This window comes from Ctenopharyngodon idella, chromosome 1 (genome assembly GCF_019924925.1).
Source record: "Ctenopharyngodon idella isolate HZGC_01 chromosome 1, HZGC01, whole genome shotgun sequence".
In the NCBI taxonomy this organism is placed as follows: Eukaryota; Metazoa; Chordata; class Actinopteri; order Cypriniformes; family Xenocyprididae; genus Ctenopharyngodon; species Ctenopharyngodon idella.
Window position 1 is genome coordinate 43,097,509 of NC_067220.1, and position 26,487 is coordinate 43,123,995.

Genomic DNA, 26,487 nt, shown 5'->3' on the forward strand with positions numbered 1-26,487 from the left:
GCTAATGAACAAATTCTCAGGGTCCCTGCACTGACAGCCCTAAGTGGGCCTGTAAAGGCTTGTTTGCAGGGTGGTATTCATCGGTCATTATTTTTTCAGATGTTACTATCATCAGCAGCACCAATGCAACAGTCACACCAGAGATGACCTCACCTGGTAATGTAGTCTGATGTTTCCTCTGTTGGATTGTGTTTTGGCTGAATGTTTGTGGATCTGTAGAATTAAACAGATGTGTGTGAGTGTGTGTTTGTGTCTCTAGATAAAGATGATCAGAGGTGGAAAGAGTACTTTTATCTACATGAGCTCTTTTTGTTGTGTTTGTTGATTCATTGCTATTCATCAGTCATTATTTTTTCAGATGCTACTATCAACAGCAGCACCCATACAACAATCACACCAGAGATGACTTCAGCTGGTAATGTAGTCTGATGTTTCCTCTGTTGGATTGTGTTTTGGCTGAATGTTTGTTGATCTGCAGAATTAAACAGATGTGTGTGAGTGTGTGTTTGTGTCTCTAGATAAAGATGAGCAGAGGTGGAAAGAGTACTTATTTTTAAATGAGCTCTTTTTATTTTGTTTGTTGATTAATTGCCCTGCAAATAAGCCTGCAAACGGGCCACCTTAGGGCCCCTGAGAATTTGCTCATTGGCAAAACATTGGCCCCTTAGCGCTTGCCCTGCACAGGCAGCTGTCACTTAGCCTCCAAGAAGCCTTAACACTGTTTTATTGAAAAAAAATAAAAAAAAAATAAATAAAGTTTGATATCACCAATATGGAAGTAAGTAAAATTATTAAAAAAATGCTCTCAGAGGTTGGACCACTACATGACAACAGAAAGATTATTAATTATTATTACTAATAATTAGTTTTACTTCTCACAACTTTTGTTATAACAAATGTGTTTCAGAAACACACAACTACAACAACCAGAGAAACATTAATATTAATAAGTCAAGGGTCAAGAGCCCAACTAAAGCAAGTGCTTACCTCCATAACGGTGACTTCCAACTTTATTATTTTCAATAAAACAGTGCTTCCTGTAGGCTAACTGAGGGCTGCCCGTGCTAAGGGGCCAACCTTTTGCCAAAGAGCAAATTCTTAGGGTCCCTGCGCTGACAACCCTAAGTGGGCCTGTAAAGGCTTGTTTGCAGGGTGGTATTCATCGGTCATTATTTTTTCAGATGTTACTATCATCAGCAGCACCAATGCAACAGTCACACCAGAGATGACTTCAGCTGGTAATGTAGTCTGATGTTTCCTCTGTTGGATTGTGTTTTGGCTGAATGTTTGTGGATCTGTAGAATTGAACAGATGTGTGTGCGTGTGTTTGTGTTTGTAGATAAAGATGATCAGAGGTGGAAAGCGTACTTTTATCTACATGAGCTCTTTTTATTGTGTTTGTTGATTCATTGGTATTCATCAGTCATTATATTTTCAGATGCTACTATCATCAGCAGCACCAATGCAACAGTCACACCAGAGACAACCTCAGCTGGTAATGTAGTCTGATGTTTCCTCTGTTGGATTGTGTTTTGGCTGAATGTTTGTGGATCTGTAGAATTAAACAGATGTGTGTGAGTTTGTGTTTGTGTCTCTAGATAAAGATGAGCAGAGGTGGAAAGAGTACTTATTTTTAAATGAGCTCTTTTTATTGTGTTTGTTGATTAATTGCCCTGCAAATAAGCCTGCAAACGGGCCCACTTAGGGCCCCTGAGAATTTGCTCATTGGCAAAACGTTGGCCCCTTAGCACTGGCCCTGCACAGGCAGCTCTCACTTAGCCTCCAAGAAGCCTTAACACTGTTTTATTGAAAAAAAAAAAAAAAAGTTTGATGTCACCATTATGGAAGCAAGTAAAATTATCAAAAAAAAAAATGCTCTCAGAGATTGGACCACTACATGACAACAAACAAATTATTAATACTAATAATTAGTTTTACTTCTCACAACTTTTGTTATAATAAATGTGTTTCAGAAATACACGGTTACAACAACCAGAGAAACATTAATATTAAGAAGTCAAGGGTCAAGAGCCCAACTAAAGCAAGTGCTTACCTCCATAACGGTGACTTCCAACTTTATTATTTTCAATAAAACAGTGCTTCCTGTAGGCTAACTGAGGGCTGCCCGTGCAGGGCCAGTGCTAAGGGGCCAACCGTTTTGCTAATGAACAAATTCTCAGGGTCCCTGCACTGACAGCCCTAAGTGGGCCTGTAAAGGCTTGTTTGCAGGGTGGTATTCATCGGTCATTATTTTTTCAGATGTCACTATCATCAGCAGCACCGAATGCAACAGTCACACCAGAGATGACCTCACCTGGTAATGTAGTCTGATGTTTCCTCTGTTGGATTGTGTTTTGGCTGAATGTTTGTGGATCTGTAGAATTAAACAGATGTGTGTGAGTGTGTGTTTGTGTCTCTAGATAAAGATGATCAGAGGTGGAAAGAGTACTTTTATCTACATGAGCTCTTTTTGTTGTGTTTGTTGATTCATTGCTATTCATCAGTCATTATTTTTCAGATGCTACTATCATCAGCAGCACCAATGCAACAGTCACACCAGAGACGACCTCAGCTGGTAATGTAGTCTGATGTTTCCTCTGTTGGATTGTTTTGGCTGAATGTTTGTGGATCTGCAGAATTAAACAGATGTGTGTGAGTGTGTGTTTGTGTCTCTAGATAAAGATGAGCAGAGGTGGAAAGAGTACTTATTTTTAAATGAGCTCTTTTTATTGTGTTTGTTGATTAATTGCCCTGCAAATAAGCCTGCAAACGGGCCACCTTAGGGCCCCTGAGAATTTGCTCATTGGCAAAACATTGGCCCCTTAGCGCTTGCCCTGCACAGGCAGCTGTCACTTAGCCTCCAAGAAGCCTTAACACTGTTTTATCGAAAAAAAAAATAAATAAAGTTTGATATTCACCATTATGGAAGTAAGTAAAATTATTAAAAAAATGCTCTCAGAGGTTGGACCACTACATGACAACAGAAAGATTATTAATTATTATTACTAATAATTAGTTTTACTTCTCACAACTTTTGTTATAACAAATGTGTTTCAGAAATACACGGTTACAACAACCAGAGAAACATTAATATTAATAAGTCAAGGGTCAAGAGCCCAACTAAAGCAAGTGCTTACCTCCATAACGGTGACTTCCAACTTTATTATTTTCAATAAAACAGTGCTTCCTGTAGGCTAACTGAGGGCTGCCCAGTGCTAAGGGGCCAACGTTTTGCCAAAGAGCAAATTCTCAGGGTCCCTGCGCTGACAACCCTAAGTGGGCCTGTAAAGGCTTGTTTGCAGGGTGGTATTCATCGGTCATTATTTTTTCAGATGCTACTATCAACAGCAGCACCCATACAACAGTCACACCAGAGACGACCTCACCTGGTAATGTAGTCTGATGTTTCCTCTGTTGGATTGTGTTTTGGCTGAATGTTTGTTGATCTGCAGAATTAAACAGATGTGTGTGAGTGTGTGTTTGTGTCTCTAGATAAAGATGAGCAGAGGTGGAAAGAGTACTTATTTCTAAATGAGCTCTTTTTATTGTGTTTGTTGATTAATTGCCCTGCAAATAAGCCTGCAAACGGGCCCACTTAGGGCCCCTGAGAATTTGCTCATTGGCAAAACATTGGCCCCTTAGCGCTGGCCCTGCACAGGCAGCTCTCACTTAGCCTCCAAGAAGCCTTAACACTGTTTTATTGAAAAAAAAAAAATAAAAAGTTTGATGTCACCATTATGGAAGCAAGTAAAATTATCAAAAAAAAAAATGCTCTCAGAGATTGGACCACTACATGACAACAAACAAATTATTAATACTAATAATTAGTTTCACTTCTCACAACTTTTGTTATAATAAATGTGTCTCAGAAATACACGGTTACAACAACCAGAGAAACATTAATATTAAGAAGTCAAGGGTCAAGAGCCCAACTAAAGCAAGTGCTTACCTCCATAACGGTGACTTCCAACTTTATTATTTTCAATAAAACAGTGCTTCCTGTAGGCTAACTGAGGGCTGCCCGTGCTAAGGGGCCAACCTTTTGCCAAAGAGCAAATTCTTAGGGTCCCTGCGCTGACAACCCTAAGTGGGCCTGTAAAGGCTTGTTTGCAGGGTGGTATTCATCGGTCATTATTTTTTCAGATGTTACTATCATCAGCAGCACCAATGCAACAGTCACACCAGAGATGACTTCAGCTGGTAATGTAGTCTGATGTTTCCTCTGTTGGATTGTGTTTTGGCTGAATGTTTGTGGATCTGTAGAATTGAACAGATGTGTGTGCGTGTGTTTGTGTTTGTAGATAAAGATGATCAGAGGTGGAAAGCGTACTTTTATCTACATGAGCTCTTTTTATTGTGTTTGTTGATTCATTGGTATTCATCAGTCATTATATTTTCAGATGCTACTATCATCAGCAGCACCAATGCAACAGTCACACCAGAGACAACCTCAGCTGGTAATGTAGTCTGATGTTTCCTCTGTTGGATTGTGTTTTGGCTGAATGTTTGTGGATCTGTAGAATTAAACAGATGTGTGTGAGTTTGTGTTTGTGTCTCTAGATAAAGATGAGCAGAGTTGGAAAGAGTACTTATTTTTAAATGAGCTCTTTTTATTGTGTTTGTTGATTAATTGCCCTGCAAATAAGCCTGCAAACGGGCCCACTTAGGGCCCCTGAGAATTTGCTCATTGGCAAAACATTGGCCCCTTAGCGCTGGCCCTGCACAGACAGCTCTCACTTGGCTTCCAAGAAGCCTTAACACTGTTTTATTGAAAAAAAAAAAAAAAAAGTTTTATGTCACCATTATGGAAGCAAGTAAAATTATCAAAAAAAATGCTCTCAGAGATTGGACCACTACATGACAACAAAAAAATTATTAATACTAATAATTAGTTTTACTTCTCACAACTTTTGTTATAACAAATGTGTTTCAGAAATACACGGTTACAACAACCAGAGAAACATTAATATTAAGAAGTCAAGGGTCAAGAGCCCAACTAAAGCAAGTGCTTACCTCCATAACGGTGACTTCCAACTTTATTATTTTCAATAAAACAGTGCTTCCTGTAGGCTAACTGAGGGCTGCCCGTGCAGGGCCAGTGCTAAGGGGCCAACGTTTTGCTAATGAACAAATTCTCAGGGTCCCTGCACTGACAGCCCTAAGTGGGCCTGTAAAGGCTTGTTTGCAGGGTGGTATTCATCGGTCATTATTTTTTCAGATGTTACTATCATCAGCAGCACCAATGCAACAGTCACACCAGAGATGACCTCACCTGGTAATGTAGTCTGATGTTTCCTCTGTTGGATTGTGTTTTGGCTGAATGTTTGTGGATCTGTAGAATTAAACAGATGTGTGTGAGTGTGTGTTTGTGTCTCTAGATAAAGATGATCAGAGGTGGAAAGAGTACTTTTATCTACATGAGCTCTTTTTGTTGTGTTTGTTGATTCATTGCTATTCATCAGTCATTATTTTTCCAGCTGTTACTAACATCAGCAGCACCAATGCAACAGTCATACCAGAGACGACCTCACCTGGTAATGTAGTCTGATGTTTCCTCTGTTGGATTGTGTTTTGGCTGAATGTTTGTTGATCTGCAGAATTAAACAGATGTGTGTGAGTGTGTGTTTGTGTCTCTAGATAAAGATGAGCAGAGGTGGAAAGAGTACTTATTTTTAAATGAGCTCTTTTTATTTTGTTTGTTGATTAATTGCCCTGCAAATAAGCCTGCAAACGGGCCACCTTAGGGCCCCTGAGAATTTGCTCATTGGCAAAACATTGGCCCCTTAGCGCTGGCCCTGCACAGGCAGCTGTCACTTAGCCTCCAAGAAGCCTTAACACTGTTTTATTGAAAAAAAAAAAAAATAAATAAAGTTTGATATCACCAATATGGAAGTAAGTAAAATTATTAAAAAAATGCTCTCAGAGGTTGGACCACTACATGACAACAGAAAGATTATTAATTATTATTACTAATAATTAGTTCTACTTCTCACAACTTTTGTTATAACAAATGTGTTTCAGAAATACACGGTTACAACAACCAGAGAAACATTAATATTAATAAGTCAAGGGTCAAGAGCCCAACTAAAGCAAGTGCTTACCTCCATAACGGTGACTTCCAACTTTATTATTTTCAATAAAACAGTGCTTCCTGTAGGCTAACTGAGGGCTGCCCGTGCTAAGGGGCCAACATTTTGCCAAAGAGCAAATTCTTAGGGTCCCTGCGCTGACAACCCTAAGTGGGCCTGTAAAGGCTTGTTTGCAGGGTGGTATTCATCGGTCATTATTTTTTCAGATGCTACTATCAACAGCAGCACCCATACAACAGTCACACCAGAGACGACCTCACCTGGTAATGTAGTCTGATGTTTCCTCTGTTGGATTGTGTTTTGGCTGAATGTTTGTTGATCTGCAGAATTAAACAGATGTGTGTGAGTGTGTGTTTGTGTCTCTAGATAAAGATGAGCAGAGGTGGAAAGAGTACTTATTTCTAAATGAGCTCTTTTTATTGTGTTTGTTGATTAATTGCCCTGCAAATAAGCCTGCAAACGGGCCCACTTAGGGCCCCTGAGAATTTGCTCATTGGCAAAACATTGGCCCCTTAGCGCTGGCCCTGCACAGGCAGCTCTCACTTAGCCTCCAAGAAGCCTTAACACTGTTTTATTGAAAAAAAAAAAATAAAAAGTTTGATATCACCAATATGAAAGTAAGTAAAATTATTAAAAAAAAATGCTCTCAGAGATTAGACCACTACATGACAACAGAAAGATTATTAAATATTATTACTAATAATTAGTTTTACTTCTCACAACTTTTGTTATAACAAATGTGTTTCAGAAACACACAACTACAACAACGAAAGAAACATTAATATTAATAAGTCAAGGGTCAAGAGCCCAACTAAAGCAAGTGCTTACCTCCATAACGGTGACTTCCAACTTTATTATTTTCAATAAAACAGTGCTTCCTGTAGGCTAACTGAGGGCTGCCTGTGCTAAGGGGCCAACATTTTGCCAAAGAGCAAATTCTTAGGGTCCCTGCGCTGACAACCCTAAGTGGGCCTGTAAAGGCTTGTTTGCAGGGTGGTATTCATCGGCCATTATTTTTTCAGATGTTACTAACATCAGCAGCACCGATACAACAGTCACACCAGAGATGACCTCAGCTGGTAATGTAGTCTGATGTTTCCTCTGTTGGATTGTGTTTTGGCTGAATGTTTGTGGATCTGTAGAATTAAACAGATGTGTGTGAGTGTGTGTTTGTGTCTCTAGATAAAGATGAGCAGAGGTGGAAAGAGTACTTATTTTTAAATGAGCTCTTTTTATTGTGTTTGTTGATTAATTGCCCTGCAAATAAGCCTGCAAACGGGCCACCTTAGGGCCCCTGAGAATTTGCTCATTGGCAAAACATTGGCCCCTTAGCGCTGGCCCTGCACAGGCAGCTCTCACTTAGCCTCCAAGAAGCCTTAACACTGTTTTATTGAAAAAAAAATAATTAAGTTTTATGTCACCATTATAGAAGCAAGTAAAATTATCAAAAAAAATGCTCTCAGAGATTGGACCACTACATGACAACAAAAAAATTGTTAATACTAATAATTAGTTTTACTTCTCACAACTTTTGTTATAACAAATGTGTTTCAGAAATACACGGTTACAACAACCAGAGAAACATTAATATTAAGAAGTCAAGGGTCAAGAGCACAACTAAAGCAAGTGCTTACCTCCATAACGGTGACTTCCAACTTTATTATTTTCAATAAAACAGTGCTTCCTGTAGGCTAACTGAGGGCTGCCCGTGCTAAGGGGCCAACATTTTGCCAAAGAGCAAATTCTTAGGGTCCCTGCGCTGACAACCCTAAGTGGGCCTGTAAAGGCTTGTTTGCAGGGTGGTATTCATCGGTCATTATTTTTTCAGATGTTACTAACATCAGCAGCACCGATACAACAGTCACACCAGAGATGACTTCAGCTGGTAATGTAGTCTGATGTTTCCTCTGTTGGATTGTGTTTTGGCTGAATGTTTGTGGATCTGTAGAATTGAACAGATGTGTGTGAGTGTGTTTGTGTTTGTAGATAAAGATGATCAGAGGTGGAAAGCGTACTTTTATCTACATGAGCTCTTTTTATTGTGTTTGTTGATTCATTGGTATTCATCAGTCATTATATTTTCAGATGCTACTATCATCAGCAGCACCAATGCAGCAGTCACACCAGAGATGACCTCAGCTGGTAATGTAGTCTGATGTTTCCTCTGTTGGATTGTGTTTTGGCTGAATGTTTGTGGATCTGTAGAATTAAACAGATGTGTGTGAGTGTGTGTTTGTGTCTCTAGATAAAGATGAGCAGAGGTGGAAAACAAGAATATGAAAATAAGTACTCTCATTTAAAAATAAGAGTACTTATTTTTAAATGAGCTCTTTTTATTGTGTTTGTTGATTAATTGCCCTGCAAATAAGCCTGCAAACGGGCCCATTTAGGGCCCCTGAGAATTTGCTCATTGGCAAAACGTTGGCCCCTTAGCGCTGGCCCTGCACAGACAGCTCTCACTTAGCCTCCAAGAAGCCTTAACACTGTTTTATTGAAAAAAAAATAAAGTTTGATGTCACCATTATGGAAGCAAGTAAAATTATCAAAAAAAATGCTCTCAGAGATTGGACCACTACATGACAATAAAAAAAACTATTAATACTAATAATTAGTTTTACTTCTGACAACTTTTGTTATAACAAATGTGTTTCAGAAACACACGGTTTCAACAACCAGAGAAACATTAATATTAAGAAGTCAAGGGTCAAGAGCCCAACTAAAGCAAGTGCTTACCTCCATAACGGTGACTTCCAACTTTATTATTTTCAATAAAACAGTGCTTCCTGTAGGCTAACTGAGGGCTGCCCGTGCAGGGCCAGTGCTAAGGGGCCAACGTTTTGCTAATGAACAAATTCTCAGGGTCCCTGCACTGACAGCCCTAAGTGGGCCTGTAAAGGCTTGTTTGCAGGGTGGTATTCATCGGTCATTATTTTTTCAGATGTTACTATCATCAGCAGCACCAATGCAACAGTCACACCAGAGATGACCTCACCTGGTAATGTAGTCTGATGTTTCCTCTGTTGGATTGTGTTTTGGCTGAATGTTTGTGGATCTGTAGAATTAAACAGATGTGTGTGAGTGTGTGTTTGTGTCTCTAGATAAAGATGATCAGAGGTGGAAAGAGTACTTATATCTACATGAGCTCTTTTTGTTGTGTTTGTTGATTCATTGCTATTCATCAGTCATTATTTTTTCAGATGCTACTATCAACAGCAGCACCCATACAACAATCACACCAGAGATGACTTCAGCTGGTAATGTAGTCTGATGTTTCCTCTGTTGGATTGTGTTTTGGCTGAATGTTTGTTGATCTGCAGAATTAAACAGATGTGTGTGAGTGTGTGTTTGTGTCTCTAGATAAAGATGAGCAGAGGTGGAAAGAGTACTTATTTTTAAATGAGCTCTTTTTATTTTGTTTGTTGATTAATTGCCCTGCAAATAAGCCTGCAAACGGGCCACCTTAGGGCCCCTGAGAATTTGCTCATTGGCAAAACATTGGCCCCTTAGCGCTTGCCCTGCACAGGCAGCTGTCACTTAGCCTCCAAGAAGCCTTAACACTGTTTTATTGAAAAAAAATAAAAAAAAAATAAATAAAGTTTGATATCACCAATATGGAAGTAAGTAAAATTATTAAAAAAATGCTCTCAGAGGTTGGACCACTACATGACAACAGAAAGATTATTAATTATTATTACTAATAATTAGTTTTACTTCTCACAACTTTTGTTATAACAAATGTGTTTCAGAAACACACAACTACAACAACCAGAGAAACATTAATATTAATAAGTCAAGGGTCAAGAGCCCAACTAAAGCAAGTGCTTACCTCCATAACGGTGACTTCCAACTTTATTATTTTCAATAAAACAGTGCTTCCTGTAGGCTAACTGAGGGCTGCCCGTGCTAAGGGGCCAACCTTTTGCCAAAGAGCAAATTCTTAGGGTCCCTGCGCTGACAACCCTAAGTGGGCCTGTAAAGGCTTGTTTGCAGGGTGGTATTCATCGGTCATTATTTTTTCAGATGTTACTATCATCAGCAGCACCAATGCAACAGTCACACCAGAGATGACTTCAGCTGGTAATGTAGTCTGATGTTTCCTCTGTTGGATTGTGTTTTGGCTGAATGTTTGTGGATCTGTAGAATTGAACAGATGTGTGTGCGTGTGTTTGTGTTTGTAGATAAAGATGATCAGAGGTGGAAAGCGTACTTTTATCTACATGAGCTCTTTTTATTGTGTTTGTTGATTCATTGGTATTCATCAGTCATTATATTTTCAGATGCTACTATCATCAGCAGCACCAATGCAACAGTCACACCAGAGACAACCTCAGCTGGTAATGTAGTCTGATGTTTCCTCTGTTGGATTGTGTTTTGGCTGAATGTTTGTGGATCTGTAGAATTAAACAGATGTGTGTGAGTTTGTGTTTGTGTCTCTAGATAAAGATGAGCAGAGTTGGAAAGAGTACTTATTTTTAAATGAGCTCTTTTTATTGTGTTTGTTGATTAATTGCCCTGCAAATAAGCCTGCAAACGGGCCCACTTAGGGCCCCTGAGAATTTGCTCATTGGCAAAACATTGGCCCCTTAGCGCTGGCCCTGCACAGACAGCTCTCACTTGGCTTCCAAGAAGCCTTAACACTGTTTTATTGAAAAAAAAAAAAAAAAGTTTTATGTCACCATTATGGAAGCAAGTAAAATTATCAAAAAAAATGCTCTCAGAGATTGGACCACTACATGACAACAAAAAAATTATTAATACTAATAATTAGTTTTACTTCTCACAACTTTTGTTATAACAAATGTGTTTCAGAAATACACGGTTACAACAACCAGAGAAACATTAATATTAAGAAGTCAAGGGTCAAGAGCCCAACTAAAGCAAGTGCTTACCTCCATAACGGTGACTTCCAACTTTATTATTTTCAATAAAACAGTGCTTCCTGTAGGCTAACTGAGGGCTGCCCGTGCAGGGCCAGTGCTAAGGGGCCAACGTTTTGCTAATGAACAAATTCTCAGGGTCCCTGCACTGACAGCCCTAAGTGGGCCTGTAAAGGCTTGTTTGCAGGGTGGTATTCATCGGTCATTATTTTTTCAGATGTTACTATCATCAGCAGCACCAATGCAACAGTCACACCAGAGATGACCTCACCTGGTAATGTAGTCTGATGTTTCCTCTGTTGGATTGTGTTTTGGCTGAATGTTTGTGGATCTGTAGAATTAAACAGATGTGTGTGAGTGTGTGTTTGTGTCTCTAGATAAAGATGATCAGAGGTGGAAAGAGTACTTTTATCTACATGAGCTCTTTTTGTTGTGTTTGTTGATTCATTGCTATTCATCAGTCATTATTTTTCCAGCTGTTACTAACATCAGCAGCACCAATGCAACAGTCATACCAGAGACGACCTCACCTGGTAATGTAGTCTGATGTTTCCTCTGTTGGATTGTTTTGGCTGAATGTTTGTTGATCTGCAGAATTAAACAGATGTGTGTGAGTGTGTGTTTGTGTCTCTAGATAAAGATGAGCAGAGGTGGAAAGAGTACTTATTTTTAAATGAGCTCTTTTTATTTTGTTTGTTGATTAATTGCCCTGCAAATAAGCCTGCAAACGGGCCACCTTAGGGCCCCTGAGAATTTGCTCATTGGCAAAACATTGGCCCCTTAGCGCTTGCCCTGCACAGGCAGCTGTCACTTAGCCTCCAAGAAGCCTTAACACTGTTTTATTGAAAAAAAAAATAAATAAATAAAGTTTGATATCACCAATATGGAAGTAAGTAAAATTATTAAAAAAATGCTCTCAGAGGTTGGACCACTACATGACAACAGAAAGATTATTAATTATTATTACTAATAATTAGTTTTACTTCTCACAACTTTTGTTATAACAAATGTGTTTCAGAAATACACGGTTACAACAACCAGAGAAACATTAATATTAATAAGTCAAGGGTCAAGAGCCCAACTAAAGCAAGTGCTTACCTCCATAACGGTGACTTCCAACTTTATTATTTTCAATAAAACAGTGCTTCCTGTAGGCTAACTGAGGGCTGCCCGTGCTAAGGGGCCAACATTTTGCCAAAGAGCAAATTCTTAGGGTCCCTGCGCTGACAACCCTAAGTGGGCCTGTAAAGGCTTGTTTGCAGGGTGGTATTCATCGGTCATTATTTTTTCAGATGCTACTATCAACAGCAGCACCCATACAACAGTCACACCAGAGACGACCTCACCTGGTAATGTAGTCTGATGTTTCCTCTGTTGGATTGTGTTTTGGCTGAATGTTTGTTGATCTGCAGAATTAAACAGATGTGTGTGAGTGTGTGTTTGTGTCTCTAGATAAAGATGAGCAGAGGTGGAAAGAGTACTTATTTCTAAATGAGCTCTTTTTATTGTGTTTGTTGATTAATTGCCCTGCAAATAAGCCTGCAAACGGGCCCACTTAGGGCCCCTGAGAATTTGCTCATTGGCAAAACATTGGCCCCTTAGCGCTGGCCCTGCACAGGCAGCTCTCACTTAGCCTCCAAGAAGCCTTAACACTGTTTTATTGAAAAAAAAAAAATAAAAAGTTTGATATCACCAATATGAAAGTAAGTAAAATTATTAAAAAAAAATGCTCTCAGAGATTAGACCACTACATGACAACAGAAAGATTATTAAATATTATTACTAATAATTAGTTTTACTTCTCACAACTTTTGTTATAACAAATGTGTTTCAGAAACACACAACTACAACAACCAGAGAAACATTAATATTAATAAGTCAAGGGTCAAGAGCCCAACTAAAGCAAGTGCTTACCTCCATAACGGTGACTTCCAACTTTATTATTTTCAATAAAACAGTGCTTCCTGTAGGCTAACTGAGGGCTGCCCGTGCTAAGGGGCCAACCTTTTGCCAAAGAGCAAATTCTTAGGGTCCCTGCGCTGACAACCCTAAGTGGGCCTGTAAAGGCTTGTTTGCAGGGTGGTATTCATCGGTCATTATTTTTTCAGATGTTACTATCATCAGCAGCACCAATGCAACAGTCACACCAGAGATGACTTCAGCTGGTAATGTAGTCTGATGTTTCCTCTGTTGGATTGTGTTTTGGCTGAATGTTTGTGGATCTGTAGAATTGAACAGATGTGTGTGCGTGTGTTTGTGTTTGTAGATAAAGATGATCAGAGGTGGAAAGCGTACTTTTATCTACATGAGCTCTTTTTATTGTGTTTGTTGATTCATTGGTATTCATCAGTCATTATATTTTCAGATGCTACTATCATCAGCAGCACCAATGCAACAGTCACACCAGAGACAACCTCAGCTGGTAATGTAGTCTGATGTTTCCTCTGTTGGATTGTGTTTTGGCTGAATGTTTGTGGATCTGTAGAATTAAACAGATGTGTGTGAGTTTGTGTTTGTGTCTCTAGATAAAGATGAGCAGAGTTGGAAAGAGTACTTATTTTTAAATGAGCTCTTTTTATTGTGTTTGTTGATTAATTGCCCTGCAAATAAGCCTGCAAACGGGCCCACTTAGGGCCCCTGAGAATTTGCTCATTGGCAAAACATTGGCCCCTTAGCGCTGGCCCTGCACAGACAGCTCTCACTTGGCTTCCAAGAAGCCTTAACACTGTTTTATTGAAAAAAAAAAAAAAAAGTTTTATGTCACCATTATGGAAGCAAGTAAAATTATCAAAAAAAATGCTCTCAGAGATTGGACCACTACATGACAACAAAAAAATTATTAATACTAATAATTAGTTTTACTTCTCACAACTTTTGTTATAACAAATGTGTTTCAGAAATACACGGTTACAACAACCAGAGAAACATTAATATTAAGAAGTCAAGGGTCAAGAGCCCAACTAAAGCAAGTGCTTACCTCCATAACGGTGACTTCCAACTTTATTATTTTCAATAAAACAGTGCTTCCTGTAGGCTAACTGAGGGCTGCCCGTGCAGGGCCAGTGCTAAGGGGCCAACGTTTTGCTAATGAACAAATTCTCAGGGTCCCTGCACTGACAGCCCTAAGTGGGCCTGTAAAGGCTTGTTTGCAGGGTGGTATTCATCGGTCATTATTTTTTCAGATGTTACTATCATCAGCAGCACCAATGCAACAGTCACACCAGAGATGACCTCACCTGGTAATGTAGTCTGATGTTTCCTCTGTTGGATTGTGTTTTGGCTGAATGTTTGTGGATCTGTAGAATTAAACAGATGTGTGTGAGTGTGTGTTTGTGTCTCTAGATAAAGATGATCAGAGGTGGAAAGAGTACTTTTATCTACATGAGCTCTTTTTGTTGTGTTTGTTGATTCATTGCTATTCATCAGTCATTATTTTTCCAGCTGTTACTAACATCAGCAGCACCAATGCAACAGTCATACCAGAGACGACCTCACCTGGTAATGTAGTCTGATGTTTCCTCTGTTGGATTGTGTTTTGGCTGAATGTTTGTTGATCTGCAGAATTAAACAGATGTGTGTGAGTGTGTGTTTGTGTCTCTAGATAAAGATGAGCAGAGGTGGAAAGAGTACTTATTTTTAAATGAGCTCTTTTTATTTTGTTTGTTGATTAATTGCCCTGCAAATAAGCCTGCAAACGGGCCACCTTAGGGCCCCTGAGAATTTGCTCATTGGCAAAACATTGGCCCCTTAGCGCTGGCCCTGCACAGGCAGCTGTCACTTAGCCTCCAAGAAGCCTTAACACTGTTTTATTGAAAAAAAAAAAAAATAAATAAAGTTTGATATCACCAATATGGAAGTAAGTAAAATTATTAAAAAAATGCTCTCAGAGGTTGGACCACTACATGACAACAGAAAGATTATTAATTATTATTACTAATAATTAGTTCTACTTCTCACAACTTTTGTTATAACAAATGTGTTTCAGAAATACACGGTTACAACAACCAGAGAAACATTAATATTAATAAGTCAAGGGTCAAGAGCCCAACTAAAGCAAGTGCTTACCTCCATAACGGTGACTTCCAACTTTATTATTTTCAATAAAACAGTGCTTCCTGTAGGCTAACTGAGGGCTGCCCGTGCTAAGGGGCCAACATTTTGCCAAAGAGCAAATTCTTAGGGTCCCTGCGCTGACAACCCTAAGTGGGCCTGTAAAGGCTTGTTTGCAGGGTGGTATTCATCGGTCATTATTTTTTCAGATGCTACTATCAACAGCAGCACCCATACAACAGTCACACCAGAGACGACCTCACCTGGTAATGTAGTCTGATGTTTCCTCTGTTGGATTGTGTTTTGGCTGAATGTTTGTTGATCTGCAGAATTAAACAGATGTGTGTGAGTGTGTGTTTGTGTCTCTAGATAAAGATGAGCAGAGGTGGAAAGAGTACTTATTTCTAAATGAGCTCTTTTTATTGTGTTTGTTGATTAATTGCCCTGCAAATAAGCCTGCAAACGGGCCCACTTAGGGCCCCTGAGAATTTGCTCATTGGCAAAACATTGGCCCCTTAGCGCTGGCCCTGCACAGGCAGCTCTCACTTAGCCTCCAAGAAGCCTTAACACTGTTTTATTGAAAAAAAAAAAATAAAAAGTTTGATATCACCAATATGAAAGTAAGTAAAATTATTAAAAAAAAATGCTCTCAGAGATTAGACCACTACATGACAACAGAAAGATTATTAAATATTATTACTAATAATTAGTTTTACTTCTCACAACTTTTGTTATAACAAATGTGTTTCAGAAACACACAACTACAACAACGAAAGAAACATTAATATTAATAAGTCAAGGGTCAAGAGCCCAACTAAAGCAAGTGCTTACCTCCATAACGGTGACTTCCAACTTTATTATTTTCAATAAAACAGTGCTTCCTGTAGGCTAACTGAGGGCTGCCTGTGCTAAGGGGCCAACATTTTGCCAAAGAGCAAATTCTTAGGGTCCCTGCGCTGACAACCCTAAGTGGGCCTGTAAAGGCTTGTTTGCAGGGTGGTATTCATCGGCCATTATTTTTTCAGATGTTACTAACATCAGCAGCACCGATACAACAGTCACACCAGAGATGACCTCAGCTGGTAATGTAGTCTGATGTTTCCTCTGTTGGATTGTGTTTTGGCTGAATGTTTGTGGATCTGTAGAATTAAACAGATGTGTGTGAGTGTGTGTTTGTGTCTCTAGATAAAGATGAGCAGAGGTGGAAAGAGTACTTATTTTTAAATGAGCTCTTTTTATTGTGTTTGTTGATTAATTGCCCTGCAAATAAGCCTGCAAACGGGCCACCTTAGGGCCCCTGAGAATTTGCTCATTGGCAAAACATTGGCCCCTTAGCGCTGGCCCTGCACAGGCAGCTCTCACTTAGCCTCCAAGAAGCCTTAACACTGTTTTATTGAAAAAAAAATAATTAAGTTTTATGTCACCATTATAGAAGCAAGTAAAATTATCAAAAAAAATGCTCTCAGAGATTGGACCACTACATGACAACAAAAAAATTGTTAATACTAATAATTAGTTTTACTTCTCACAACTTTTGTTATAACAAATGTGTTTCAGAAATACACGGTTACAACAACCAGAGAAACATTAATATTAAGAAGTCAAGGGTCAAGAGCACAACTAAAGCAAGTGCTTACCTCCATAACGGTGACTTCCAACTTTATTATTTTCAATAAAACAGTGCTTCCTGTAGGCTAACTGAGGGCTGCCCGTGCTAAGGGGCCAACATTTTGCCAAAGAGCAAATTCTTAGGGTCCCTGCGCTGACAACCCTAAGTGGGCCTGTAAAGGCTTGTTTGCAGGGTGGTATTCATCGGTCATTATTTTTTCAGATGTTACTATCATCAGCAGCACCGATGCAACAGTCACACCAGAGATGACTTCAGCTGGTAATGTAGTCTGATGTTTCCTCTGTTGGATTGTGTTTTGGCTGAATGTTTGTGGATCTGTAGAATTGAACAGATGTGTGTGAGTGTGTTTGTGTTTGTAGATAAAGATGATCAGAGGTGGAAAGCGTACTTTTATCTACATGAGCTCTTTTTATTGTGTTTGTTGATTCATTGGTATTCATCAGTCATTATATTTTCAGATGCTACTATCATCAGCAGCACCAATGCAGCAGTCACACCAGAGATGACCTCAGCTGGTAATGTAGTCTGATGTTTCCTCTGTTGGATTGTGTTTTGGCTGAATGTTTGTGGATCTGTAGAATTAAACAGATGTGTGTGAGTGTGTGTTTGTGTCTCTAGATAAAGATGAGCAGAGGTGGAAAACAAGAATATGAAAATAAGTACTCTCATTTAAAAATAAGAGTACTTATTTTTAAATGAGCTCTTTTTATTGTGTTTGTTGATTAATTGCCCTGCAAATAAGCCTGCAAACGGGCCCATTTAGGGCCCCTGAGAATTTGCTCATTGGCAAAACGTTGGCCCCTTAGCGCTGGCCCTGCACAGACAGCTCTCACTTAGCCTCCAAGAAGCCTTAACACTGTTTTATTGAAAAAAAAATAAAGTTTGATGTCACCATTATGGAAGCAAGTAAAATTATCAAAAAAAATGCTCTCAGAGATTGGACCACTACATGACAATAAAAAAAACTATTAATACTAATAATTAGTTTTACTTCTGACAACTTTTGTTATAACAAATGTGTTTCAGAAACACACGGTTTCAACAACCAGAGAAACATTAATATTAAGAAGTCAAGGGTCAAGAGCCCAACTAAAGCAAGTGCTTACCTCCATAACGGTGACTTCCAACTTTATTATTTTCAATAAAACAGTGCTTCCTGTAGGCTAACTGAGGGCTGCCCGTGCAGGGCCAGTGCTAAGGGGCCAACGTTTTGCCAAAGAGCAAATTCTTAGGGTCCCTGCGCTGACGACCCTAAGTGGGCCTGTAAAGGCTTGTTTGCAGGGTGGTATTCATCAGTCATTATTTTTTCAGATGTTACTATCATCAGCAGCACCGATACAACAGTCACACCAGAGATGACCTCACCTGGTAATGTAGTCTGATGTTTCCTCTGTTGGATTGTGTTTTGGCTGAATGTTTGTGGATCTGTAGAATTGAACAGATGTGTGTGAGTGTGTTTGTGTTTGTAGATAAAGATGATCAGAGGTGGAAAGCGTACTTTATCTACATGAGCTCTTTTTATTGTGTTTGTTGATTCATTGGTATTCATCAGTCATTTATTTTCAGCTGTTACTATCATCAGCAGCACCAATGCAACAGTCATACCAGAGATGACCTCAGCTGGTAATGTAGTATTAAGTATGATGTTTCTGCTGTTGGATTGTGTTTTAGCTAAATGTTTGTTGATCTGTAGAATTAAACAGATGTGTGTAAGAGTACTTATTTTTAAATGAGCTCTTTTTATTGTGTTTGTTGATTCATTGCTATTCATCAGTCATTATTTTTTCAGCTGTTACTAAGATCAGCAGCACCAATGCAACAGTCATACCAGAGATGACCTCAGCTGGTAATGTAGTATTAAGTATGATGTTTCTGCTGTTGGATTGTGTTTTGGCTAAATGTTTGTTGATCACACTGTAAAAAAAATTGCCAGGAATTTACAGGATTAAAGAGTATTGTTTTATAATAAATTAGTGTAGTCACACATTTACAGTGAAATGAATTCATGCTGGGTTATTTTCTTACAAAATACTGTTAATCAATTGCAAAATGATATATCACAATAATTTACTGCTCTTATTTTACTGTGATTCACATTTAATTCTGTGGGATTTTTTTTCAAGACCTATTAAACTGTCTACCGCAGTCGAATAGGAAAAGCAACACATACTAAAATCAAATCTATGCATATATCGAATGGATTTTTGATTTAAAATCGAGAATTGATTTGAATCGAATCGTGAGTTACCCAAAAGATTCCCAACTGTTAATATTTCTGGTCATTTATATTCAGTCAATTCCAGAGCACCTGCCAGTCCCACTAGGTAACCATGGTTCTGAATGTGGCTTTCAAAAGAAGCTCCTCCTAATGAAACACAGCAATTCAGCATCTGAGTCTTATTTAACATGTATTTCCATATGTTATCGTTTCAGTAACTTTACAGCCGGACACTTCCACAACATTTACCAGTTCTACTTCTACAGGTGAGGATGATGCTGGACTGCAATATTGAAACACAACCCTTCATAATTCGTGACTTCATGAAGAACACAGTAATTCAGCATCTGAGTCTGATTTGACGTCTTCATCTGTTATGTTTTTCAGTTCCTTTCCAGCCGGTTACTTCCACAACATCTACTAGCTCTACTTCTACAGGTGAGGATGATTCTAGACTGAATGTGGCCTTTTAAAAGAAACCCTCCAAGATGATTTTCTTCATGAAGTACACAGTAGTCCATCATCTGAGTTTAATTTAAAGGGTTAGTTCACCCAAAAATTAAAAAAAAATCTGTCATTAATTACTCACCCTCATGTCATTCCAAACACATAAGACCGGAACACAAATTAAGATCTTTTTGATGAAATCTTTCTTTTGTTGAGAGCTTTCTGTCCCCCTGTAGACAGCCTACACAACTGCAACTTTGACGCTTCAAATAGTTCATAAATACATAGGAAAACTAATCCATTTGAATTGAGTGGTTTAGTGAAGAAGAGACTCAATCGCTTTTTATGATGAACAGATTAAATTTTTGCTTATACTCACATATAAACCTTGATCAGCGAACATGAATAGAAGCTCAACCGAACCTGAATGACGTGCAAGAACAAACCTCTTGTAAAAGCTCAAACGTGCTGCGTAACACACGAGAATGAACCTCATTGGTTATGCAGCACGTTTGATCTTCCGCAAAAGGCTTGTTTTCACACGTTATTCAGGTTAGGTTGAGCTTCTATTCATGTTCGCTGATCAAGGTTTATATGTGAATAAAAGCCTAAATTAAATCTGATCATCATAAAAAGCATTCGAGCTCTTCAGAAAATTTGGACTAAACCTCTCGATTCATATGGATTTGTTTTCCGATCTCTGAACTTTTTGGAGCGTCAAAGTTTCAAATGCGTAGGCTGTCTATGGAGGGACAGAAAGCTTTGAGATGATCAAAAAGATGTTAATTTGCACTCTGAAGATGAAAGTCTTACGGGTTTGGAATGATGTCATGCAGCTTGTGTGGAGTGCGCACAAAGACGAAGATAATCCAAACAAGTGTAGCAGGGCTAGGGGAAAAAGGAGAGCAAACACGTAAGTTCTTCAACCCAAAGGGTGCGTTTATTTCTTGTGCAACAGTGAGGATGAAACAAGTGTTGGTGCTCTTGTGCTTCTGTTGTGAGAGTGCTGGAGAAAGTGGAGTGAAGACAGCAAGCTTCAGCCAGACAGCAGGGAGTTAGCTTGTCCAACAGAGAGTTCTCTCAATGCTTCCAGGTTCCTTCTCATTAATCACTCTCTGTCAGATAAATAGATAGGGCTGATGACTCCATGGGGGTGACTGACGGAGGAGGAGCAGGTAGAAGAGGAGACCAGGGTGTAGACGGAGAGGCGACGAGCCAAGGCGACGCTGAGTATCCGGAGGGAAATGGCGATGCCGACAGCTCTAGTGACCAAGGCGCAGGCAGGGATCCAGAAGGCCACAGTGGAGCCGGAGCAACAGAGAGCCAGGGTGGAGCTGGAGGGAGTGAGGAACCCAATGGAGCCAGACGGACGAAGGGACGAGGTGAAGCCGGAGGAGTTCAGTCCCAAGGCGAGGGCAGGTTAACGAGCAACCAAGGTGGAGCCGGAAGGACGAGGGAGCCCGGCAAAGCTGGTGGACTAATGGGCCATGGTGGAGATGAGGGAGCTATGAGCCAGTGTGGAGCTAATGGATTGACGGGCCAAGGTGGAGTCCAGGTCGTGGAGGCCGGAGGTGGAGACCGGGGATCCACCGACCACGGTGGAGCAGGAGACTGGCAGACCCGCAGCGAGCCCACATCACCAATGGTGGACTGAGGGTAAGCTGAGGGGCTGACAGGAAGCAGCGGAGGTGGGGATGATGAATGGATGATGATGGGAGGAGGTGGGAGAGAGAGGCTGGGTGGGAGATTGGGACTAGCTGGGAGTTGATGGACCGTGTGTGCTGCCCACAGACACAATTTTGTGACTCCCAGCAACAGGAGCTCCACAGAGAGGGGAACGACCTCCGTGGCCGTGACGGGACAGACAGATTCTATCGGGCAGATGGACAGTTCAGGCATGACCTTCATGGTTGTGAACAAACAGACAGTTCAGGGCAGACAGATAATTCAAATGATGGCGGAAGAAGACAGGTTATCTTAGTATAGAAATATATTAAGTCCAATTCCTCTGAGCACAGCCTCTGCTCACCCTCAGTGGTGGTATAGTGGACGGGGCTTGACTCCACGCCCTCGCTCTCCACTGCAAACTCCCTTACGAGCGCTGTAGCCGGCTCACGCACCTGGTCAGATGTATGAAGAGGTTCTGGCTCCGTGGCGATCTTCACCTCTGTCACTCCTCTCGGCAATGGCTCATCACTCGCGGCGGGTCCGTGCGAGGGATCCGTGCAGTGGGGTGGTTGTTGGCCGGGCTCTGGGTCTGGGGTGGGGCTGGTGAGATCCTCTTCTCCGAGCACCCACTCCACAAAGGCAGCAAAATTCCCCCAACTGTGCTCTGTATGTGGCGTTCAAGCTCACATGGTAGAAAGTGCAGAGGCAGTCGTCAGGGTAGTGAGTCAAATGGGCTATTTCTAAAAAAGATCATCATGTGGTCTTCTAAGTAAGGTTAGTTCCCCTTGCTCCAAACCCAGAAGGAGGACAGTGGGGTTATCCATGCAGGAAAAATGAAAAACAAAAAACAAACAAACAAAAAAAACAGAAAAAAAAAAAAAAAACACTTTCACTTCTTTAGGTCAGTGATTCTGTCATGCGGCTTGTGTGGTGTACAAACCCGATTCCAAAAAAGTTGGGACACTGTACAAGTTGTAAATAAAAAAGGAATGCAATAATTTACAAATCTCATAAACTTATATTTTATTCACAATAGAATATAGATAACATATCAAATGTTGAAAGTGAGACATTTTGAAATGTCATGCCAAATATTGGCTCATTTTGGATTTCATGAGAGCTACACATTCCAAAAAAGTTGGGACAGGTAGCAATAAGAGGCCGGAAAAGTTAAATGTACATATAAGGAACAGCTGGAGGACCAATTTGCAACTTATTAGGTCAATTGGAAACATGATTGGGTGTAAAAAGAGCCTCTCAGAGTGGCAGTGTCTCTCAGAAGTCAAGATGGGCAGAGGATCACCAATTCCCCCAATGCTGCGGTTAAAAAATAGTGGAGCAATATCAGAAAGGAGTTTCTCAGAGAAAACTTGCAAAGAGTTTGAAGTTATCATCATCTACAGTGCATAATATCATCCAAAGATTCAGAGAATCTGGAACAATCTCTGTGCGTAAGGGTCAGGGCCGGAAAACCATACTGGATGCCCGTGATCTTCGGGCCCTTAGACGGCATTGCATCACATACAGGAATGCTACTGTAATGGAAATCACAACATGGGCTCAGGAATACTTCCAGAAAACATTGTCGGTGAACACAATCCACTGTGCCATTCGCCGTTGCCGGCTAAAACTCTATAGGTCAAAAAAGAAACCATATCTAAACATGATCCAGAAGCGCAGGCGTTTTCTCTGGGCCAAGGCTCATTTAAAATGGACTGTGGCAAAGTGGAAAACTGTTCTGTGGTCAGACGAATCAAAATTTGAAGTTCTTTTTGGAAAACTGGGACGCCATGTCATCCGGACTAAAGAGGACAAGGACAACCCAAGTTGTTATCAGCGCTCAGTTCAGAAGCCTGCATCTCTGATGGTATGGGGTTGCATGAGTGCGTGTGGCATGGGCAGCTTACACATCTGGAAAGGCACCATCAATGCTGAAAGGTATATCCAAGTTATAGAACAACATATGCTCCCATCCAGACGTCGTCTCTTTCAGGGAAGACCTTGCATTTTCCAACATGACAATGCCAGACCACATACTGCATCAATTACAACATCATGGCTGCGTAGAAGAAGGATCCGGGTACTGAAATGGCCAGCCTGCAGTCCAGACCTTTCACCCATAGAAAACATTTGGCGCATCATAAAGAGGAAGATGCGACAAAGAAGACCTAAGACAGTTGAGCAACTAGAAGCCTGTATTAGACAAGAATGGGACAACATTCCTATTCCTAAACTTGAGCAACTTGTCTCCTCAGTCCCCAGACGTTTGCAGACTGTTATAAAAAGAAGAGGGGATGCCACACAGTGGTAAACATGGCCTTGTCCCAACTTTTTTGAGATACCATGAAATTTAAAATCAACTTATTTTTCCCTTAAAATGATACATTTTCTCAGTTTAAACATTTGATATGTCATCTATGTTGTATTCTGAATAAAATATTGAAATTTGAAACTTCCACATCATTGCATTCCTTTTTTATTCACAATTTGTATAGTGTCCCAACTTTTTTGGAATCGGGTTTGTAGATACAAGAGAGTGCACGAAGACGAAGATAATCCAAACAAGTGATAAATTTATTCCAGGAAGATAAAGAGTACACGCACACACAGGGTAAAACATTCAATCACAGACAAAGCACCGAACAGAACAGGGGCACTTTATAAGGGGAATAATGAGGGAGAACACAATCAGGGAGAACAGAAACAGTTGCAAATTGTTAACTAATCAAGAGACACAATGAGGGCAAAGGATCTGAACAAGACATGATAGAAACTAAATGAAGACATGACAAAAGTTCATAATCATTACAGGTGAGTAATTAATGACAGAATTTTCATTTCATTTTCATTTTCATTTCAACCCTTTAACATCTGTTTTCATCTTTTATTTTCAGCATCTGACTCTGATTTACCATCTGTTTCCTTTTTCATTGTTTCAGTTCCTTTGAACCCTGTCACTTCCATCACATCTACTAGTTCTCCTTCTACAGGTGAGGATGATGTACTGGACTGTGATAATGAAACGTAACCCTCCATTAATAATGTCTTCATGAATAACACAGTACTTCATTTCAATCTGACTTGGCATCTCTTCCCATCTTGTAAATTTTTCTGACAATTTAGAGCTTGTCGCTACCACAGCACCTACCAGTCCCATTACTACAGGTGAATGTGTTGTCAAACTGGAATGTGGCTTTCAAAAGCAGCTCCTGCTAATAATTGTCTTCCTGAAGAACACAGTAATTCAGCATCTGTGTCTGATTTAACATCTGTTTCCATCTGTTATTATTTCAGTTTTTTTACAGCCAGTCACTTCCACAACATCTACCAGTTCTACTTCTACAGGTGAGGATGATGCTGGACTGGACTGTAATTTTGAAATGCAACCCTCCATCATTAATGTCTTCATGAAAAACACTGTACTTCATTTAAATTTTACTTGGCATCCCTTCACATCTTGTAAATGTTACAGATCATTTACTGACAGTCACTCCCACAAAATCTACCAGTTCTACTTCTACAGGTGAGGATGATGTAAGACTGGACTGTGATAATGAAATGTAACATTCCATAATTAATGTATTATGAAGAACAAAGTACTTCATCTAAATTTGACTTGGCATCTCGTTCGGTCTTGTAAATGTTACAGATCATTTACTGACAGTCACTTCCACAACATCTACCAGTCTCACTACTGAGGGTGAGCATGTTTCTAAACTGAATATGGCTTTCAAAAGAAGCAATTCAGCATCTGAGTCTAATTTATGTCTGTTTCCTTTTTCATTGTTTCAGTTCCTTTACAGTCGGTCAGTTCCACGACATCTACCAGTTCTACATCTACAGGTGAATGTGTTGCCGGTCTAAAATGTAGCTTTCAACAGAAGCTCCTTCTAATAAATATCTTCATGAAGAACACATCAATTCAGCATCTGAGTCTGATCTAACATCTCTTTCCATCTGTTATTGTTTCAGTTCCTTTGCAGCCCATCATTTCCACAACATCTACTAGTTCTACATCTACAGGTGAGGTGATGTGCTGGACTGTGATAATGAAACGTAACCCTCCATAATTAATGTCTTCATGAAGAACACAGTACTTTATTTCAATCTGATTTGGCATCTCTTCCCATCTTTTAAAATTTTCAGACGATTTAGAGCATGTCGGTACCACAGAACCTACCAGGCCCACTCCTACAGGTGAATGTGTTGCCAAACTGGAATGTGGCTTTCAAAAGCAGCTCCTCCTAATAATTGTCTTCATGAAGAACACACCCAGCTAACAGAATTTTGTTATAAGAACATTCTCTAAATATTCAGTGTTGGTTCTGGAAATGTAAAAAATGTCCAGTTTCCTTGATGTTAGAGGAACTTTTTTTTAAAGGTATGATGTTCCTCAAATGTTCTTTCAACTTAATTTTGATTTAAATTCAAATTTCTAGGAACGTTGATTTGTAACATTCCAAGAACATGAAAATGTTCAGTTTCCTTAATGTTAGTAGAATGTTATTTATAGGAACATGCCACTATTTTCGAAAATTCATTTTCCAACTCCCCTAGAGTTAAACAGTTGAGTTTTACCATTTTTGAATCCATTCAGCCGATCTCCGAGTCTGGCGGTACCACTTTTAGCTGCAGCTTAGCATAGATCATTGAATCTGATTAGACCGTTAGCATCTCGTTCAAAAATGACCAAAGAGTTTCTATATTTTTCCTATTTAAAACTTGACTCTTCTGTAGTACCATCATGTACTAAGACCGACAGAAAATGAAAAGTTGAGATTTTCTAGGCCGATATGGCTAGGAACTATACTCTCATTCCAGCATAATAATCAAGGAACTTTGCTGCCATACAATGGGTGCAGCAGGCGCAATGATATTATGCAGCGCCTGAAAATAGTCCCCAACTAGGTAACGATGGCAAGACCTGGTCCCACTTGTTACAACACAGGCACTCACTTTCAGTCAGCGTGGGTTGGCAAGCCCCACACTTGCACCACCAGTTCGAATCTGCTCTCCTCCTCCCTTCTGCCCCAGTCTGTTCAGCCACACTTTCTTGCCTTTCACGTTCCAAAAGCTCATCTTCAGTGTATTCCGGTTCAAATAGATACGGTTCAGGATCTGCACCAAAGTAAATATCTTCTGAATTGCCTCTCACAAATGTCTCCATGGTTGCAAGGCACGCTCCCTGTGCAAGCAGGTGGTCACGTTGGTTATGTTGACGGAAGTTAGCCTATTTTCAGGCCCTGCATAATATCATTGCGCCTGCTGCACCCATTGTACGGCAACAAAGTTCCTTGATTTTTACGCCGGAAAGAGAGTATAGTTCCTAGCCATATCGGCCTAGAAAATCGCAACTTTTCATTTTCTGTCGGTCTTAGTACGCGACGTAACTACAGAAGAGTCAAGTTTTAAATAGAAAGGGCTTAGAAAGGTTTCACAGAAAGGGCTTAGCCTAAGCCAGGATTAGGCTTTAGTTAGTGCATTTAAGTAGCTTTTATAAACTTTCAC

General features: G+C 39.9%; 1 protein-coding gene and 2 long non-coding RNA genes across 4 annotated transcripts; all 3 read left to right on the plus strand.

Moving 5' to 3' along the window:
• The first annotated feature begins 4,157 nt into the window (after positions 1–4,157).
• On the plus strand, positions 4,158–13,145 carry LOC127512315 (probable maltase-glucoamylase 2). The gene is made up of 6 exons (XM_051893102.1): positions 4,158–4,200; positions 4,401–4,457; positions 11,184–11,240; positions 11,443–11,499; positions 12,259–12,315; positions 13,075–13,145. The coding sequence occupies exons 1-6, from the start codon at positions 4,188–4,190 to the stop codon at positions 13,143–13,145; spliced, it is 312 nt and encodes a 103-aa protein (XP_051749062.1). The 5' UTR covers positions 4,158–4,187.
• A 205-nt stretch (positions 13,146–13,350) lies between these two features.
• On the plus strand, positions 13,351–14,462 carry LOC127521487 (uncharacterized). The gene is made up of 3 exons (XR_007932379.1): positions 13,351–13,388; positions 14,149–14,205; positions 14,408–14,462. It is a non-coding gene; the product is annotated as an uncharacterized LOC127521487 (long non-coding RNA).
• A 9,469-nt stretch (positions 14,463–23,931) lies between these two features.
• LOC127515441 (uncharacterized) lies at positions 23,932–24,647 on the plus strand. Of its 2 annotated transcripts, none has more exons than XR_007930824.1 (4): positions 23,932–23,969; positions 24,103–24,144; positions 24,274–24,324; positions 24,629–24,647. It is a non-coding gene; the product is annotated as an uncharacterized LOC127515441 (long non-coding RNA). The 2 variants fall into 2 exon arrangements; XR_007930822.1 differs by lacking the exon at positions 24,629–24,647 and adding an exon at positions 24,452–24,470.
• The last annotated feature ends 1,840 nt before the right edge of the window (positions 24,648–26,487 follow it).